Source organism: Aquarana catesbeiana, linkage group LG01 (genome assembly GCF_042186555.1).
Source record: "Aquarana catesbeiana isolate 2022-GZ linkage group LG01, ASM4218655v1, whole genome shotgun sequence".
NCBI lineage: Eukaryota > Metazoa > Chordata > Amphibia > Anura > Ranidae > Aquarana > Aquarana catesbeiana.
In genome coordinates, this window is record NC_133324.1 from 569,113,433 (window position 1) to 569,134,878 (window position 21,446).

The window sequence follows — 21,446 nt, forward strand, 5'->3', positions numbered from 1 at the left end:
AAAAAATTCCAAAACATGAAAAACAACAATAAAGTGAAAGTAGCACTCCCTCATAAGCTATGTACTACAATTCAAATACGTCAGTGTTTAGGGCCCTTCACCCTTAAAAACTTTGTGCTTCACTGAAAAAGCTTCCAAATAGTCCGCAGTTTATATCCAAAAGCATAAAGAAAAAAGAAAAAAGGTGCAAGTGTCGAGGGCTCTTCACCCTTATAAACTATGTGCTCCACCGCCACACAGGTGCTTCCAAAACATGAAAAACAACAGTAAATTGAAAGTAGCACTCCCTCATAAACTATGTGCTACAGTTCAAACAAGTGTCGGTGTTTAGGGCCCTTAAAAACTATTTGCTTCACTGAAAAAAGCCTCCAAATAGTCCACAGTTTATATCCAAAAGCAAAAAAAAAAAAAAAAATGGTGCAAGTGTTGAGGGCTCTTCACCCCTATAAACTATGTACTCCACCACCAGCTAAAATGCTCGCTCACCTTGCAAGTGGATCTGTAAACTAATGCAGATTAAACAGGCTTTTAGGACAAAAAATCCTTCTATAGGTATGACGATCATCTGGTCTCATCCACAAAGTATGGCTCCTAGATGCATGTGCCGACCTCAGCTGGCTGTATCTCCATGCACTTCGCCGTACATATAGAAAACGTCTGCATATAGTGTAGTATGTTCTAACAATTACATAAAACTCAGCCACTCCTGAGGTAAAATACTCACGTATTAATAATGTATAAAAAAGCATTTAAAAGTGCCAACACAGAGCTCACAAGTAAGGTTCCAATAACACTGGGTCCGGGACTGACGTCACCTGGCTCTGCATCCACACGTAACGCCACTAACCCATGTGGCATCATCAGGAAGTCACCACTCCTGATCAGATCTGAGCTATGATGACCCGAGGAGGCAAGGGAGAAGAGACAGCCCTGGAGATCCAACCTGGTGCTGCTGCTGCACTGCCCAGAGGAACACCACAAGGCTCTGAGAAACACAAAGACACAGGCAATAAAGCAGGTAAGGGTCATAAAAAAGTTGCCCCCAGAGATAGGCTCTCCTATACACAAAGAATCACAAGGCTCCTCTGCAGCCCTGGAGGAAGAAGCTGACCCATCCCAGTATATAGAGACAGAGCATGGGACTGAGCCTGACACCATGTCTCTCCCTGACAGTGATCAGCAGGTAGACACTGCAGATATGATAGAGGGAGACGTACAACCTACCCTAAGTCAAATCTTACAAGCTGTACAGCATTGCACTACTTCAGTTAACTCAGTTAAGGAGCACTTAGGGGGGCTGACAGAGGAGGTGTCACTGCTGCGACAAGACCTCCAGAAGATAGAAGAACGAACAACCGATGCTGAAGGCCTCATCAGTGATCTTGAGGACAAACTGCCTCCACTGATTGCTGAAACCCGCAGAGCTGCCCGTATAGCCACTGCCACAAGTGACAAAACAGATGATATTGAAAATCATCTTAGACGAAACAATGTTTGCATAGTGGGGCTGCCAGAAAAGGTGGAGGGTCGTGACCCCACAAAATTTGTCGAGAAATGGCTGCTGGATCTATTCAGGAAAGAAGCCCTTACCCCCCTGTTCGCTGTTGAAAGGACACATCGTGTTCCTGCTAGGGCTCTCCTAGGCAACGCACCTAGGCCAGTCCTGGTGTGGATACTACACTACCGTGACAGTGAGAAGATTTTAAGGCTAGCAAGGTTTTAAGGCTAGCACCAGAGTCTCCTTTTAGCCCATATTCTTGGCTGAGGTGCAGAAGAAGCAGGCCAAATTCCAGGATGTCAAGCAACGCCTTAATTCGTCATATTCAATGCTCTACCCTGCACGGCTGCAAATTACAGCCAGAGGTCAAGCACACTTCTTCAACTCAGCCAGGACAGCTGCAGACTGGCTGGATGTGAATGAGTTCTCTCTTTGTGCTAGGCACCTAGACAACACTGAAACCTGAGACCGTTTCCTTGTTCTTCCTCTACAAATGGGCACATACCTTTGATTCGGTGGTTCTGAAGGGCGCTGCACTCTTTTACTGGAGTCACTAAATTGTTGCTATGTTTACCGATAAGCTCAGATGGAGGCACCCCCTCATCAGGGATTGTGAAAAGCTCTCTACGAGATGCCTCACCACCAAATGCAAATGCACCTGATAGGTGTTATCTGTTGGAAAGCTTTGCCTGAAAGGCACCATTATAAGTTAATTTAATTGATACTCATAGCCAGGAAGAACGGTTTCTCAACCTTCTCGACTGTTTTTTTTCTGAGTTAATCTTCGGTATTTTTCAGGAGATTTTGTTTTCTGCATTTCCGGAGCTATCTTGTTCATCTACAATAGTTACTAGGCCTAAGCAGGTACTTTAGTAGTATGAGATGCAGATGCATCTCACTTGCCACATTGAATAAGCTCTTATCATTAGTCACATGCCGGATATACCTCTGGTTACCTGGAACGTTAGGGGACTACATGATCCTTTAAAGAAGGTGATGGTGAGTACGATCCTCCATAAGTACCATCCTGCAATAATAGGCCTCCAAGAGACCCATCTCACACCAGAGACTCTTAGCTGTGTAAAGTACTCCTGGGCACAAAAGATATATCATGCCACGCATACCTCATCCTCCAGAGTGGTGTGTGTCTTTGTAGACAAATCTCTTGATTTTCATGAACTAGCTGTAGAGGGACACTTTTAAATGCTATACAAGCGGAGTATTCATATCCTCAGTTAATAATATAAAGACAGAATCTAAAAGTCACGAAAAACTTCTCACTTAGCATGTCCAGGAAAGGGAGAGGGTGTATATTTCACAACCCACAGGCGAGGCTTGGCTCGCTGCACAAGATGCCCTGACACAACTGATTAACTCCAAAGCTGAAAAAAAGAGGGTTTTTTTCCAAGGTAACCTTTTATGAAGAGGGGGACCAGACTGGTCGCCTGCTTGCAAAAATAGTTATTGTACGCCCAGCTCCTGCGATTGGTGCCCTAAAGCTTCCTACAGGGGACTATGCCAATTCCCTGGAAACGGTTATGGCAGAACTAGTGGAATTCTACTTGGATCTCTATGCCTCTAAGGTCTCCTAAACCCCAGAGGCCCTATCAAGTTATTTACAGTCTATCAATATACCCATCCTATCAGATGCACACAGAGCAAGTCTGGATGCTCCTCTTAAATTAGAGGAGATCCGGGAGCTCTTTTCCCAACTCCAAAGCACCTGGGGATGATGGGCTGCCAATGGAGGTATTCCAACAATACACTGATATCCTTTTACCTAAGCTGCTGAAAGTATTCAATGAGACCCATGAGCATGGACGGTTACTGCCTTCCATGAACAGGGCTAGTATTATTTTGCTTTTGAAGCCTGATAAGCCAACTACAGAGCCTAATTCCTATAGACCTATTTCCTTGTTACAAGCTGACATAAAAATTTTGGCTAAAGTACTGGCTCGGAGGCTTAAAAAAGTAATTGCCGATACCGTTCATGCGGACCAAGCTGGCTTAATGCCTAATAAATCCACTGCTGTCAACCTCAGATGACTTTATATAAACATGCAAACACCAGCTGATAACGGAGGGGCGAGAACGCTTTTGTCGCTGGATGCGAACAAAGCGTTTGATAGCGCGGAGTGGTGCTATTTGTGGGCAGTGTTGGAAAGATTTGGCTTTGGAGAAAAATGAGGGTGACAGGACCTCACAGGTATTTTCACTGGGTAGGGGTACTAGGCAGGGGTGCCCTCTCTCCCCCCTTCTATTCGACTTTGCAATAAAACCAAATTAGGACCAGCTCTCTGGTTGAGGGCTTTAAATATGGTGTACTCCATGAAAAGATCATGTTGTATGCAGACAACATGCTGCTTATGATGGGAGACACAGGCCACTCTTTGCAGGCGGTAATGGACATAATCACTGAATTTGGCACTTATTCAGGCTTCACTATTAACTGGACCAAATCGGCCCTGTTGCTGCTGGATGGAGCTCTTGACCCCCGGTTATTGAGTTCTAGTGGGGCAGTTCAGATATATGGGGATCATAGTCTTGGCTGAGATTGTGGACTATTGCCGTTTGAACATATTTCCCCTGCTGTCATGATTTAGGGATAAGGTGAAATTGTGGTCTAAACTACTGCTGTCGATGGCGGGTTAAGCTAATTTAGCAAAAATGATCTTAATGCCCCAGCTGCTCTATTTCCTCCACAATACACCTCTGGTTATACCCCTAAAATAATTTGAGTGGTAAATTCCAAATTGCGCTCGCTACTATGGAAATCGGGCCCTGCTAGAGTCAGGCTGGAGAAACTCCAGAGGTCCAAGGATAATGGGGGCCTAGCTTTCTTGAACCCCTGGTATGTAGTACACTACATGGCAGCCCAGCTGCAGCAGCTGCTGAACGGCATGAATGGTGTATCGGCCAAGGGGGAAACACACACTGATTCCATATTAGCCCTGGTGTTACACTGTGTAGAGGCTCAGACTCTCCCAGAAGCCCTTGAGGCCCAGCTCTTCTTAAAGTCCAACAAAAGGTACCCCACGTATAGGTTACTACATAAGATGTGGTTCAAAGCAAAACAACTACAAAGAGTGTCAGGAGTTACTAGTCACAGTCCCATCTGGAACAACAATACTTACTCAGAACTGGCAAAGCTGCAGTGTGCAGCCCGGTGGCTAGCATATGGTGTTACTCACATCTGTCACATTTTAAGCAATGCCAGGTTGCTCCCATTTGCCCAGATGCAAGCCAGAAATGGATTGTCAAACAAAATGTACTTCCCCTACTTTCAAGTGCAGCATGCCATTAAAGCGCAAGCATCCTTAGAGCAGGCGGTGTTATCTCCCACTCCTCTTTTCAATATGATGCAGCAATCCACATCCACTAAAGGGTTCATCTCCAGGTGCTATGCGATGCTGCTGCCAGAGTACCTGGAGAATTTTCCCAACAATATATATATCAGAGAGGCAGTGTACAGAGCACTGTTCCAAAGTTGTAAGCTGATCTTGCAACACTGGATCTCTCAAACCTCTCCAACTTTAGAGATGTGGTTAGCCAACATGGGATTAACTTTGAGACATGAGTGCTTAATGAATCAGCATAGAGGCAGCCCGACCCAGTTCAATAAGATCTGAGGATGCCAGCTAGCTACCCCTGGCTTGGCTCTATTAGACCAAATTCTTGATAGGCTATTAACGTATGAATTCAACCGCTCAGTGTGTCCTCACCCTTGGAGTGAGTTTAATTTAAAGTACCGGGGAAGAGATATGATGGAGAATGTCCTCCTAAACCATATCTAGGGATGCACACACTGTGAGCATGGCCGTCTATAACGCAGGGCAAATGGGGCATCTGCCCAGGGCCCATTCATTGTTGGAGAGCCCCAAATTCTGATAAGTCAAGTGCATTCATTTTCTCCTCCATTTTATCCAGCTCGGAACTGGTAAAGTGAAGTCAGGTCCCCGCAGTGTCTCTTCTACTGGTCCTGCCCCTTATTTCAGTCTGAGTGGACTGAGCCTCTTCCCCGGCGACATGCTGCATTCTGACCCGACCCTCCCTCCTCTGGGGGCGGCTGCCCATGACATCGCTCTGCACAGTGAGTAAACTGTCTCCCTCTGAGACACTGTGTGCTGTCCTGAGCCAGGATCCCCCTCCCATATCCTCTGATAGCTTTTCAGAGAGTCTCAGCTACTGCAGAACTTCTTGGGGGGGTCTTGTAGTGCAGGGCAGTGTTTGGCTGCTGCTGCAGATTTGCTTGGATTTGCTTGGAGGGGGAGGGCAGGGCAGGGCTGCTGGGTGTTGTAGTGCAGGGCAGTGATTGACAGCTGTGGGCTCAACAATAACCCCCTCCCTGCTTCTCCACCCTCAATAATAACCCCCCTCCCCGCTTCTCCACCCTTAATAATAACCCCCCTCTTCGCTTCTCCAACCTTAATAATAACCCCCTCTCTGCTTTTCCACCCTTAATAATAACCCCTTCTCTGCTTCTCCACCTTTAATAATAACCCCCTCTCTGCTTCTCCACCCTTAAGAATTAAACCCCTCCCCGCTTCTCCACCCTTAATAATAACCTCCCTATACGCTTCTCCACCCTCAACAATAACCCCCCTCCCCTCTTCTCCACCCTTAATAATAACCCTCCTCTCTGCTTCTCCACCCTTAATAATTAACCCCCTTTCCCGCTTCTCCACCCTCAGCAATAGCCCCCCTCCCCGCTTCTCCACCCTCAGCAATAACCCCCCTCCCCACTTCTCCACCTTCAGCAATAACCCCCTCCCCACTTCTCCACCCTCAACAATAACCCCCTCCCCGCTTCACCAGCCTTAATAATAATACCCCTCTTTTCTGCAGAAACAGCAGTGCGCTCATGGTTAATAAGCGGCAATGTAGTATGGGGCCCCCCTCCATACTACACTGTGTAATTATGTGGGAGGGATCCTGGGTATTAATGGGGGGTAGTATGGGGGAGGGGGCCTGTGTAGTGATGGGCGTAGTATAGGGGAGGGGGTCCTGTAATTATGGGGGTAGTATGGGAAATGGGGGTCCTATGTAATGATTTGGGTAGTATAGAGGAGGGAGTCCTGTGTAATGCTGGGGGGAGGGGGGGATTGCATGGCGGTCCCCAAAAAAATGTTTGCCCAGGGTCCACTCAATATTAAAGACGGCCCTGACTGTGAGATATAACGACTAATGACCTTTCAGGTCATTCAGGTTAGTCTTTGGCTATGTCCAACAACATTATTCTACATATATATATATATATATATATATATATATATATATATATATAAAAATGTAATACTTCGGAATGTGCATTGTTTGTTGTACTGTTAAAAGTTGTTAATAAACTTTATTCCGAAAAAAAAAAAAAAAAAAAAGGAAAAAAAATAGTCTGTGGCATCTGCAGCAGGGGGTTTGTAGTCATTGGTAATCCAAGATTTGTTCATTTTATTTACAGTGACGTGGCTCATACTGTCAGGGGGCAGGCATATTTGCCTCTCAGTAACAGAACCTCCTTCTGCGCTAAAGTCTTTCTTAGACAGTACACTGGCTGCAGGACAAGGCAGAAGCTCAAAAGCATACTGTGTGAGCTCCAACCAGTGGTCCAGCCTGGATGCTGCCTTATGCCCTGTACACATGATCGCACATTCCGACAACAAAATCCATCTGATTTTTTCCGATGGATGTTGGCTCAAACTTGTCTTGCATATACACGGTCACACAAAGCTGGTCGGAAATTCCGAATGTCAAAAACACTGTGACGTATAACGAGCCGAGAAGAATGAAGTTCAATAGCCAGTGCGGCTCTTCTGCTTGATGCTGAGCATGCATGGCACTTGTCCGTCGGAATTGTCTACACACGATCGGAATTTACGCGAACGGATTTTGTTGTCGGAAAATTTTAGATCCAGCTCTCAAACTTTGTGTGTCAGAAATTCTGATGGAAAAAGTCCGATGGAGCCTACACACGGTCGGAATTTCTGACAACAAGCTCCGATCGCACATTTTCCGTCGGAAAGTCCGATCGTGTGTACAGGGCATAACAGTTCTTGGAGTCCTCGCTTCTACCAGTTTTCACATCAGCCCTAGACCCTATGTCAGGGGTGTCCAAACTTTTTTCAAAGAGGGCCAGATTTGATGAAGTGAACATGCGTGAGGTCCGACCATTTAGCCTGACATTCTTTGAACCATTAAAAGTGTGTTTGTCTGACCACTAATACACTGCCCAACAAGAATTCTCTTGCCTTTGTGATAATCTCTTTTGTGGCCCCAAGGAATCCCTGAGTGTCAGGACTAAGGATGAGCTCGGGCGTGTTATTTGGATATACCGTATTTATCGGCGTATAACACACACCTTTCCTTTAAGAGGGAAGTTTCAGGAAAAGAATTTAATTTTAAATAAAGAACTGTGAAGCAAAATAAGGGTCAGTGCCCATCCGCGGCCTCGCCATTGCCATGAATGCAGCCTCGCCATTGCCATGAATGCAGTCTCTCCATTGCCATGAATGCAGCCTCACCAGTGCCATGAATGCAGCCTCACCAGTGCCATGAATGCAGCCTCACCAGTGCCATGAATGCAGCCTCACCATTGCCATGAATGCAGCCTCACCATTGCCATGAATGCAGCCTCACCATTGCCATGAATGCAGCCTCACCATTGCCATGAATGCAGGCTCACATGTGCCATGGATGCAGCCTTACCATTGCCATGAATGCAGCCACTGAATGCAGCCTCACCATTGCATCAGTGCAGCCAGATCGATGCCCATCTGCAGCCTCGGAGGGGACAGGGAGGGGGGTGGGATGAGCGCCAACAGATTACATACAGGAGAATCTCCTGTTTTCAGGGGGGCCTCTTCCTCCTCCAAGGAAGCGCTGATAAATATAGTATATATCCAAATTACCAGGGGGCCACATTAACAGAACGCGGGCCGCAATTGGCCCGTGGGCCGGACTTTGGACATGCCTGCCCTATGTAGTCAGCAATCATGTGTCCAAATACTGCCTGTGAGGGGATGCCTGCAAGTGGACCTTGCTGCTGTGGTTGAAAAAAAAACTCCTAAAAGTGGTCTGAGGCAGTTGCTGCCTCTGCTGATCCTCCTTCAGAAATGGGAGAACCAGGAACATGATGGTCATCGGTGGGGATCTTGCCACCATCATAAAATGTGGCAAACAAGTTCTTATGCAGCACCTCCCAAAAGTGCTGTATTTTTTCCCTTTGGGGTGGTAGGGGTAGAGTGCCGATTTTACCCTTGTGTTGGGGGTCTAATAGGATGGCTACCTAATAGTGGCCCTTCCTTTTTATGTATTAGTCGTTGTACAGGCATTTGATCCTTAAGACCCTATTAATCACAAATGCCTGCAGCAGAGGACCCCGAGTCCTTGGTGCTGCTGAGAACAACATTGTCCTCAACAATTTCACCCCACAAATGTACAATTTCAGAGTTTGGGAGTGATGCCAAACTGATGGTAAATAAGTCCAAATAAACTTTAATCGTTCATTGTGTGATCAAATATAGCCAATGTGTTTTGAGGGCCTAAAGTATGCCCCAAGCATCTAGAGTGAGTCAAGCTACTTGACTTACTCTGGAGACATTTTTTTTTACACATACTCTTATTAGTCTAACTTGGTCATTCTAGTATCAAAGTCTACTCAAGTGTACACAGTATTTAAACCTGAATGAAGGGGAGTTATTTAAGCCTTCAAAACCTTTTTGGAACCCATTTACCATCTTTGGCACTTTTTTGCTGCCTTGTTCTCTAGTTTCTTGTGGCACCTTGTCCTCTAGGTGTGGCCTCATTAGAGCCAGTGAGCTTTATGGATTAGGTTGGCTTTCTTTAACATCAAATTACTAATTATCTTTGTTCTATGCTCCTCTTGAACGTTTGTTTTAGCAATAAAAACCTGACAGGGATCCTAATCCCTCACCACCCTATTCAAAGCAAAAAATGCTTGGCCATTAGATACACATTAACTATACAGTTTTACCCTAGCACTTATATTTAACCTAAAGGGCATCTAAAGTCAACAGCAAAAGTTTACTTTGCAGCTTATCAAATCCTCAAATGTGGGTGCTGAATTTGTTGTCTTTTATAAATATATTTCTCTAGTCATCTTCCAGGATGGCACACTGGTCCACCTGACAGGAAACACAATCAACACATGAGGTTAAAAGGCCCCTTCCTTCCCCCTGCACCTCAGTTCTTGATTGTGCTTCCCGGCAGCGTAACGTTTGTTATTTTTGTCAGACCTGGAGTCGGTAGTGGACAGTCCCCCCCTGGCAGCTGGACGCCAAAGCCAGGGAGGGCTGCAGGTCCAGCCAAGGCTCAGTCCCTTCTCAGGGAGCCCCAATGGCCGGGTTTCTCCCCGGCAAGGAGCCTCCTGGGCACAGAGGGGTATCCTGGAGCTTCTGTGGGCACCCTCCCTTACTTTCCACCCAGACCAGGTGCATGGGGGCTGAAGGAGCCGGAGGGTCAGCTGGAGTCCAGTTCGCTGGAGGGGTGGAGGGCGTCTGTTTCCTGCAATTGCTGCTCCCTAGGGAATGCTGGTAACACTCCTGAGATAGGAGTGAGCATTCTGACCGGATGGAGCAAGATGGTGCAGCTTCCGTTTCCGGGCGGCATCATTTCCGTTTACGGTCTAAGCCAAATTGGCGGATCTGGAGAAACTAGAGGCCAAAACGTTCCTTCCAGCGGTGGGACTCCAGGAAAGTGGTGCCGATCGGCGGCGTCTTGGCCATAAGAATCCGGTGGAGCCAGGCGGAGGTCCCACAAGCCCTCTCACTTCTGGATCCTCACAACAGGGCTCCTTGGAACTGAACCAGCGGGGACCAGGTATGGAAAGAGAGGAGGACACAGCGGTGCCTACAACCCAGGAGGAGGCCACGGGTGGTAAGTCCTCCTCTGTCTGGCAGGTGGTGGGGTAAGAGGGGTCTTACCCACACCCCTTGGGGGGGCAGGAGAAAGAGTACAGACTGTTAACGTTTGGGTTCTGTCTTGTCTTTTGTCTCCTTAGAACCCAATGGATCTGCTCAAGGGGCCCTCAAGGCTAAAGGCAGAAACCCTCCTCCACCTAGAACAAAAAGGTGTGGGTATTGCAAAGAAAAGCTCCCACAAGATCATGTAAAACCTTTTTGTTACAGATGCATACATAAATTGTCGGGAAAGGAAACCTCACAGGTTATGAGGGACTTCCTTCCAGTACAGTCAGAGATGTTTTCTATGCTCCAATCTCTGAAGACAGTTATAGCATCTAAAGAAGGGACTAGCACTAGTGGCAGAGAGACTCTGTCCTCTAGAGAAGGTACTTCCTCTAAAGAGGGTACTTCCGACAGAAGTCCAAAAACCCCGCAGAGGCCTCCGTCCTCTGTCACTTCGGGAGTAGATGAGTTTGAGGACCTGGAGGAGTCAGATGAAAGCTCATTAGAGGAGGGGGAAAACTCAGACTCTGAGAGCCAGGATAGTGATAGCCCTAAACGTAATAGACACCTTTTCCCGTGGAGGACATGGGGCAGTTACTCAGGGCAATCTATGCCTCTGAGGATATCCCAGAACCTCCAGTTCAGACGACAGCCCGGGATAGGATGTAGAGGGGGTTGGGTAAACCTCAGTCCAGGGTAATCCCAGTTCATCAAACTCTTAAAAAGGTAAGCATGAGAGAGTGGAAGGACCTGGAGAGAAAGGTCCTTAAGCTCAAAACTTGGAAGAGGAGGTTTCCCTTTGGGGAGGAAGAAGAGGAGAAGTTCTTCAAGACCCCAAAATTAGATGCAGCCCTATCACAGGTCTCCAAGAAATCTGATTTGTCATTTGAGGACTCAGGTAACATTAAAGCCCAAATGGACAGAAGGGCTGAAACGCTACTGCGAAGAGCGTGGGATGCCAATGCGACAGCCATGGCTCCTGCCTTGGCGTCAGCCTACGTAGCAAGGAATGTGGATGCTTGGCTGGATAGGCTCTCCGGCCATGTTGCTAGAGGGAGCAATTCCAAGGAAGTCACATATAATAAGATGTAGCATACTTAGCAGATGCGGCAGTGGAAGCTGTTAGGGTCATAGCTAAATCAGCGGCCCTCCTTAACTCCGCAAGAAGGGCCGTGTGGGTTAAATCGTGGGAACGGGACCATATGTCCAGGTCATGGCTCTGCGGGTTGCCCTTTGAGGGTTCCCAGCTTTTTGGGCCTGGCTTGGATCAGGTCTTATCACGATCAGCGGAAAAGGGGAAAACGTTTCCGGTAAAAGCCAGGAGAGAGAAAGGCAAAAAGTATTTTCGTGCCCCCTTAACCAGGGCAAATTCAACGCCAAGAAGGACGTGAATAGAAGGTGGGAGAAGGGAAAGAGCGGACAGAAGTGTGGCCTGCTCTTTTCTGGACCTAAAAGACACCAGCAAGCAGTCAAAGTGACGCCAGCGTCAGGGTAGGGGAGGGACTTTCTCGCTTTGACCCTCATTGGAGGAAGATCTCCGAAAGTCCCTATATCTTACAGATCTTGACAAAGGGATATCGGCTGGAACTTCTCTCCCCTCCCCCTCAAAACTTTATTCTGACCCATCTCCCCAAGGATACTTTGAGGGCAGCAGGGTTGATGGACAACTTGCAGGGATTGGCGAACCAGGAGGTGATCATCCTCGTTCCACTGGAAGAGCTCTACCACGGATTTTACTCCCATGTTTTTGTAGTCCAAAAACCATCAGGGAAATTTCGCCTGATATTAAACCTCAGAAAACTGAACAGGTTTTTGCGACAAAAGAGCTTTCGGATGGAGAGCATATACACTGTGCGCAAGCATCTATTGAAGGATGCTTTTACGGCCACAATGGATCTGAGGGACGGGTATCTCCATATCCCGATTGCCCGGGAACACCAGTCCCTGTTGAGATTTGCAGTCCTTACAAGCAAAGGGATACAACACTGGCAAGCTCTTCCCTTTGGACTAACTGCAAGCCCAAGAGTTTTCACAAAGGTCCTGGCAGAGGTTGTAGCTTACCTGCATCTACAAGGGGTATCCCTTATACCCCATCTAGACGACCTCCTGATCTATGGGCAGTCTCTAGAACAAGTGAGAGTAAATATAGACAGAGTGATCCTCACTCTGGAGACCTTGGGCTGGATAGTGAACCAGGAGAAATCTTCTCTCGTACCATCCCAAATAAAAACCTTCCTAGGAAATCTGGTGGATGCAGGGGCTCAGAAACTTTTTCTCACAGAGAATGTATTCCAGCGGTTCCCTGGGCTCAGCTCCATTTCAGGGAGCTGCAATTTTTCCTACTATCCTCCAGGGACAAAAAGAGGGAGTCGCTGGACGGAAAGGTGTCCATTCCAGCAAGGGTAAGGGCCACCCTAAATTGGTGGCTGGGTCAGGACAGGCTCACGCTGGGTCCTTCCTGGGCCCAGTGGAACCCTATAAGCATTACTACCAATGCAAGCACTTGGGGTTGGGGCGCTCACTTGGGAGACCTACAAGCACAGGGATCCTGGACCCCGACCCAAGCATGGGCCTCCTCCAACCACAGGGAGCTCCTTGCAGTGGGTCAGGCATTGAAGGCTTTCGGAGGCAGGATTCAGAGACTAGAGGTCCAAGCCCTGTCGGACAACGTGGCAGCTGTCTCTTATCTGAACCGTCAGGGTGGCTTGAGGTCCAGGAAGATACTGAACCTGGCTTTGGATATTCTAAATTGGGCCGAAGGAAACCTTCAGTCCATATCGGCGGTCCACATAAAGGGGACCACCAATGTGGTGGTAGATTGCTTAAGCCGACAGCCCATCCACCAGGGGGAATGGAAGTTAAACCAGGACATATTTCTCCAGATAGGTCAGATGTTTGGAATTCCAGAGATACACCTTGTCGCCCATAAAGGGAACAGAAAGTTGGAGCGTTTTTTCTCTCTCACCAGAGAGGGGGGATCTCAGGGAGTAGATGCTCTATCTCAGGACTGGGATTGCTACCTAGCATATGGTTTCCACCACTAGCCTTAATACCTCGGGTTCTAAAGAGGTTGGCCCACTCAGAGTGCAAGCTGATCCTGATAGCCCCCTGGTGGCCAAAGAGGACATGGTTTGCTACTCTGAGAAAATGGTTGGTTTCTCCTCCATTCCGTCTCCCGCCCAGGTGGGATCTCCTTCTACAAGGGCCAGTCCTTCACCCCGACCTGTGGTTCTTTAAGTTGACGGCATGGCTCAAGAGGGAGATTCTCAGAGACAAAGGATGCTCCAATAGAGTAATTGAGACCTTCCTAGGTAGCCGGAAACCGGTCACTAGGAAGATCTATTTAAGAATCTGGAATTTCTTCTCACATTGGTGCCAGGATAGAGAGGTTTCTAATCCTTCGGTACCAGTGGTACTTGAATTCTTACAGGCTGGAGTGGATCAGGGGATTGCGCCGAACACCCTGAAGGTACAGATAGTAGCCCTGTCTGTATTTCTGGACCAGAGGCTCGCGCTAGAGCCCCTGATTAAGAGATTTCTACTAGCAAGGTAGAGGTTAACCCCCGTAAAGATTAATAGATTCCCACCATGGAATCTAACGCTGGTCCTGGAGGCGTTGACAAAAGCGCCTTTCAAACCAGCTCAGGAGATCACAGTTAAATTTTTGACACTTAAGTTAGCCTTTTTCGTGGCCATCACTACAACCAGAAGGGTAAGCGACCTGCAGGCCCTGTTGATTAAGTTGCCTTTTCTGTTGGTACTGAAAGATAGAGTGATGCTGAGACAAGACCCACTATATCTTCCCAAGGTCACATCACAGTTTCATTAATCTCAAGAGATCATTTTGCACTCCTTTTGTGAAAGCCGAAAAACGAGAGAGAGGAAACATTTTATTTATTAGATGTCAGGAAGTGCTTTCTGACATACTTAAAGTGAAAGATTTCAGGAAGTCGAGTCACCGTTTGGTTCTATTTAGCGGCCCTAAAAAGGGAGGGCAGGCATCTAGTTCTACTGTGGCTAGGTGGATCAGACAAACCATAGGAATGGCTTATGAACAGACAGGTTCCCCAGTACCAGTTAACCTTAAAGTCCATTCAACACGATCTTTGGCAGCCTCTTGGGCTGAAAGAGCTGGGGCCTCAATAGAGCAGGTCTGTAGAACAGCCACATGGGCGAAGCAGCACACCTTCTTGAAGCACTATAGAGCGGAACTGCTATCGCCTCAGGAATTGACATTTGGAAGGAAGGTCTTACAAGCGGTGGTCCCACCCTAAGGTAGGCCTTGAACTTCTTGTCCATCCTCTCAGGTTGTGCCATCCTGGAAGATGACTAGAGAAAATTGACAGTTACTTACCGGTAACTGCTTTTCTAGGATATCTTCCAGGACGGCAGGCATACTTCCCACCCATGGTTTGATGTAAGTACTACGGGAAGAGTTTCTCTCTCGCACCCGGATAACCTATCACTTTGGGAGAACTGAGGTGCAGGGGAAGGGAGGGGCCTTTTAACCTCGTGTCGATTGTGTTTCAGTGGACCAGTCATCTCTCAGGTTGTGCCGTGATGGAAGATATCCTAGAAAAGCAGTTACCGGTAAGTAACTGTCAATTATCCATATTTTCACCTGAAAATGCTGACTTTGACCCTAAGAACACCATCCCTACAGTCAAAGATGGAGGTGGAAACATGCTTTAGGGGTGTTTTTCTGCTAAGGGGACAGGACAATATCACCACGTGAAAGGGATGATGGACGGGCCCATGTACCGTCAAATCTTGGCTGAGAACCTCCTTCCCTCAGCCAGGGCATTGAAAATGGGTTGTGGATGGGTATTCCAACATGACAATGACCTAAAACACATGGCCAAGGCAACAAAGGAGTGGCTTAAGAAGAAGCACATTAAAGGTCCTGAAGTGGCCTAGCCAGTCTCCAGGCCTTAATCCCATAAAAAATATGTGGAGGGAGCTGAAGGTTTGAGTTACCATACGAGTTTCAGCCTCGAAACCTTAATGACTTGGAGAGGATCTGCAAAAAGGAGTGGGACAAAATCCCTCCTGAGATGTGTGCAAACCTGGTGGCCAGCTACAAGAAACATCTGACCTCTGTGATTGCCAACAAGGTTTTGCCACCAACTACTAAGTCATGTTTTACGAAGGGGTCGAATACTAATTTCACTCATTAAAATGCAAATCAATTTACTATTTACTATTAACTTTTTTGAAATGCGTTTTTCTGGATATTTGTGTTGTTATTCTGTCTCTCACTGTTAAAATAAACCTACCATTAAAATTACAGACTGATCATTTCTTTGTCAGTGGGCAAAACTGACAAAAACAGTGGGCAAAACACTGGAACACTGTGTGCTGAAGAGAAGCTAGGCTGCAGAGAGGCACTGCTCAGCACACTCAGAGCAGGCACATGACAGCTGGGGAGTCCCAGGAGACAAGTCATAGACTGGAGGAGAGAGTGGGTTTGGCAGGGGCATGACAGGGGGTGTGGCAACATATTTCAAACCCAATGGCTTCTTTCTTTATCTGCTGTCCTGATTTGAACTAAATACTTTCCATTTTCACATATCTACTATAGGTAAGAGGTTTTGTTTGGTACACATAAGATAGCTGGGAACTGGAAGGCTGACAACATTAATTAAGATTTTAGTTTAGTGCATAGGAATTTACCAAGAAACAAGATTTCTGGCAGGATAAACAGTTATTATTCTGTGCTTGAATATACACTATATTGTCAAAAGTATTGGGACACCTGCCTTTACATGAACTTTAATAGCATCCCAGTATTAGTCTGTAGGGTTCAATATTGAGTTGGCTCACCCTTTGCAGCTATAACAGCTTCAACATTTGGGAAGGCTGTCAATAAGGTTTAGAAGTGTGTCTATGGGAATGTTTGACCATTCTTCCAGAGGCGCATTTGTGAGGTCAGGCACTGATCTGGATGAGAAGGCCTGACTCGCAGTCTCCGCTCTAATTCATCCTACAGGTGTTCTATTGGGTTGAGGTCAGGACTCTGTGCAAGCCAGCCAATTTCCTCCAACCCAAACTCGCTCATCCATGTCTTTATGGACCTTGTTTGTGCACTGGTACACAGTCATGTTGGAACAGGAAGGGGCCATCCCCAAACTGTTCCCACAAAGTTGGGAGCATGAAATTGTCCAAAATGTCTTGGTACGCTGACGCCTTAAGAGTTCCCATCACTGGAACTAAGGTGCCAAGCCCAAGCCCTGAAAAACAACCCCACACTATAATCCCCCCCTCCACCCAATGATTTGGACCAGTGCACAAAGCAAGGTCCATAAAGACACGGATGAGCGAGTTTGGGGTGGAGGAACTTGAGTCCTGACCTCAACCCGATAGAGCGGAGACTGTGAGCCAGAACTTCTCGTCCAACATCAGTGCCTGACCTCACAAATATGCTTCTGGAAGAATGGTCAAACATTCCCATAGACGCACAATTCCCATAGACGCTCACACTGGAGCGGTGCGCTTGCAGGACGTTAAAAAAACTCCTGCAAGCAGCATCTTTGAAGCGGTGAAAGAGCAGTGTAGACACTGCTCTTTCACCGCTCCTGCCCATTGAAATCTATGGGGCAGCGTGACTATACCGCCGGAAAAGCATGCGCTTTGTGGGCGGTTTTAACCCTTTTGGCCGCTAGCGTGGGTTAAAACTGCCCTGCTAGCGACCAAATAGCGCTGCTAAAAGGACGGTAAAGTGGCGCTAAAAATAGCGCCGTTTTACCGCCGGTGCCCGCACTGCCCCAGTATGAAAGGGGCATAATTGTAACCCGACAGATTAAAAAAAAAAATTTCTGTAGTTCATTAAAGTTTGTTTTGTTTGCAGTATATAGCTTTTGAATGGTACGGCATGATGCCTGTAAATAAAATCGTTGTCGATTCTCTTCTTACAAGATGCTAACCAGAATAATACTGTGTTCTTGTATTTCAGGGGCTTAGTCCAGGATGTTATGATACATATCATGCCAATATTGACTGTCAGTGGATTGATATAACTGATGTTCCCCCTGGGAAGTATATCCTTAAAGTGAGTAGAGGAGGTATTTTGTCTACATGCACCTATATTTATATAATGTGATACAAACCAAATCAAAATGATTATTTCAGGTCTCTGTGAACCCCAATTTCCAAGTCCTGGAATCAGATTTCACTAATAACGCTGTGCGTTGTGATCTGACCTACACGGGAACCTATGTAATAACTCGTAACTGCCATCTTTCAAGGTAGGGAACAACATGGAAATGTTTTTATTAAGTAGACCTTCATTTGTGTAAATGTGTGGGTTTTGGGAGTGGGGGGTGAAGGTGTTACAGATTATGCCGGGTACCGACATCCTATTTATGGTATCTCACACTTGAAACAATTCTGAACCTTCTAAGCCCAGATAATCACACTCACAGTCATGTTCCTGGAAGAAACACCTAACTTACAGGCATAAATAAGTACAGGTAGTAATAGAGAAGTGAAATTTTTGTTACCATGCCCAAGCGACGTAATAGCAATATAAAAATTAAACTATCAATAGAAACAATATTTTTATTGGTCCGATTAAATGAAAACTTACCATACCTTTACAGTATGTATTACACACCACTATGGGGCCAATTTACAAAGGTTTATCTAAAGTGCAACTTCACCTTAAAACACCCACCCAAATCCTACCCATCCAGTCGCAGCTCTGGCATTTTTACCTAAGGCAGCAGAGTTTGATTGGCATAGCTGCCTCTCAAGCTCACCCATTGAGTTTAATAGGTCCACTCTGCAACTGCGAGCCAAACGCTTGGTTCACAGTTGTTGTGTGGTCTTACAATGTCAAACTGCTATTCAGCAATTTAAACAGAAAGTAAAAACACAAACCAGAAGGCAGCGGTAGCACCTCCTGAATGCCTGTCAGCTGCTGCTATATCACCCTCTAAAAAGCAATCCACCACAGATTTCTTTTCAGAGGTGGTAAGCATTACCGCAAATGTGGAAGAGACCTAAACACTGACACACAACGTCCATTCCATTACTTCCCAGACACTTCCCATGTTACCACGCCCCCCAACTTATATCAATGACCAACCATTTCCCAACCCATAGATGACCTATATCATTCATCAACCAATTCCCACCCCCAGCATACATACATACATACATACCACAGGCCTCTCCATACCTTCTGCTGACAGGCATCACTCCCAGCTTCTTCCTACCCCCCAATTGACAGACATTATTCCTTAGTCGCTTTCATCCACCACCTCCCCAACATCCCTCCCTGGTTACTCCACAGACACCCCCACTGAAAGTCATCCTTCCCCAAGTAACTCACCTCCACCCACAGACATTCCCCACACGGTCATACCTCCACACTCCTCTCCTGTACATACTGCCCACTGTGATACTCCCCACACTCTTCTCTTGTACATACCGTCCACTGTCATACCCTACACACTCCTTTCCTTTACATAACGCTCACTGTCATACCCTCCACACTCCTCTCCCGTACATACTGCCCACTGCTATACCCCCCACACTCCTCTCCTGTACATACTGCTCAGTATCATACCATCCACACTCCTCTCTTGTACATATTGCCCACTGTCATACCCTCCACACTCCTCTCCTGTACATACTGCTCAGTATCATACCATCCACACTCCTCTCTTGTACATACTGCCCACTGTCATACCCTCCACACTCCTCTCCTGTACATACTGCTCAGTATCATACCGTCCACACTCCTCTCCTGTACATACTGCCCACTGTCATACCCTCCACACTCCTCTCCTGTACATACTGCCCACTGTCATACCCTCCACACTCCTCTCCTGTACATACTGCTCAGTATCATACCATCCACACTCCTCTCCTGTACGTACAGCCCACTGTCATACCCTCCACACTCCTCTCCTGTACATACTGCCCACTGTCATACCCTCCACACTCCTCTCCTGTACATACTGCCCACTGTTATACCCTCCACACTCCTCTCCTGTACATACTGCTCAGTATCATACCATCCACACTCCTCTCCTGTACGTACAGCCCACTGTCATACCCTCCACACTCCTCTCTTGTACATACTGCCCACTGTCATACCCTCCACACTCCTCTCCTGTACATACTGCCCACTGTCATACCCTCCACACTCCTCTCCTGTACATACTGCCCACTGTCATACCCTCCACACTCCTCTCCTGTACATACTGCTCAGTATCATACCGTTCACACTCCTCTCCTGTACATACTGTCTACTATCCCACCAAATTTTTGTTACAGTGATGAGTGTAAAATTTTGGATAACCTTTCTGTCCTAGTAATAAATAGAGAAGGTGAATCTCCCCACCTGAGACAGAAAAAAACAAAAGAAACCTGACAAGAGTTTCAACAGTTCTCTACTCTATCCAAAACTTTTAAAATATATAGACTATTAATATACTGTATGTGTGTGTATATATTTCTATATTATACACACAACATTTTTAAATTTTCTTTCTTATAAGTTTTTAACATTTAAACAATTATTTTTGCTTGTCACTTAACATTCTCAGCACTTTCACTTTATTTCCTTAGCATATGACGTCTTCTTAGGATGACTATGAATACAGCTCTGCCTGAGTCTAAGTACATGGACGATCCAATGGGATGATCGATAACGGATTTCATGTAAATGGAAAAAGAGGCAATGCTTCTAAAAATTTGACATGTCGTGTAACCTGAACAATATTGTCATTCTAATATTTTCAATAAAAATAAAATGTATGTGATTATCATTGAAGCCAGATTCATATGCTGTATCTCTAAATTCTTTTTATTGAAATTATTTTCTGTCGTAATTTCCAAACATGATTTAAATATTATCCAGTAGGAATATTCTGATTGCCATAAAGAAACGAGTTTTACTTTAAAATGAGAAATATTTGAAAAATAACTGAGCTTAGAGGTGTTAAAGGCTAACTCCTTGTAGACAATGTTACACCCATATTTAAAGTGTAACATGTAACATGGTTGCAACCCCCCCCCCCCCCTTCTGACAGCAAGTGGGGTTCTTCTCCCCCATGGCAGTTGTCACTTTTGACTAGAGAAAGGAATACATTTGAGAATGCTGAAACTTCATGAAAATATTTGTGAGACACTTCTTGCGCTGAATGGGGGATGAGGGTCAGAAATCTGAAAATGAACAACTTTTATGAAATATGAATTTTTAAACCTTCTTGAATCATATTTAGTGTTTTATGTTTTTAAATTATGTGTGCAATAAAAGATGAAAAAATTTGTAAAATATGGTTAAGTATGGTAATTTAAAAGTGCCAACAGCCTTGTAGAAATTATTTGTTTCAATTTTGCACCTGAACTCAAAAAGTAAAGATTGACCTGCTGTATATCTTCAGTGTGAATATAAGGTAATGCTGCCTCTGACTGCTAGTCTCCTTTGGTAATGTCACTATTATGCTTTTCTCTGTTCTCCTTGCTAGAGTCTCTGACATGAGAAAGCAAAGCCCTGCCTCTACCAAGATTATTGCCTCTACACAGACACTGGGGAAAATAAGGTATGATAAATCAATCATGGGGAAAAAGTTTAGCTGATTGCCATTAGTTTTCTTTTTGTGAGGCACAGTTTAATCCCTCTTTAACCCCTTGGCGCCAACACCTCCCAATCCTTTAAGGGGTTTTGGATGTCGGGAGGTGGGATTTATGATCATGTGACCTCCGTGATTGGCTGTTATACGACTGAAAATTCCTTTCAATGAGCTGCCAATAACTGTTTTGGGAGCACACAGAGCGCGCGCTCTTGGCACAGCTGTTTTTGCAATATTGCACGCAAATATGCGGCTGCTCAGTGCCAAGGCCCACCTGCTGAGAGGCCACATATTTGCATGCAATCGGCGCTAATTACACGTGTAAAGCTAACTAATTATTTAGCCAAAAAATGTGCATGTTCACACACATTTAGGATGCTTAATATTCTTCAACAGCATTCCTAATGGATCCTCCACCTACACTCTAGGCCCCATAGTCGCTGTTATAGT

General features: G+C 46.0%; 1 protein-coding gene across 1 annotated transcript in view; it reads left to right on the forward strand.

Moving 5' to 3' along the window:
• The window catches only part of LOC141106451 (uncharacterized), an 83,689-nt gene extending 62,756 nt beyond the window's left edge, over positions 1-20,933 (forward strand). Inside the window, exons 5-7 of the mRNA XM_073597240.1 lie at positions 17,366-17,461; positions 17,542-17,657; positions 19,990-20,933. Of these exons, the coding sequence (XP_073453341.1) occupies positions 17,366-17,461; positions 17,542-17,657; positions 19,990-19,996 (219 nt within the window). The 3' untranslated portion in view covers positions 19,997-20,933. The remainder of the gene's footprint in view (positions 1-17,365; positions 17,462-17,541; positions 17,658-19,989) is intronic.
• The last annotated feature ends 513 nt before the right edge of the window (positions 20,934-21,446 follow it).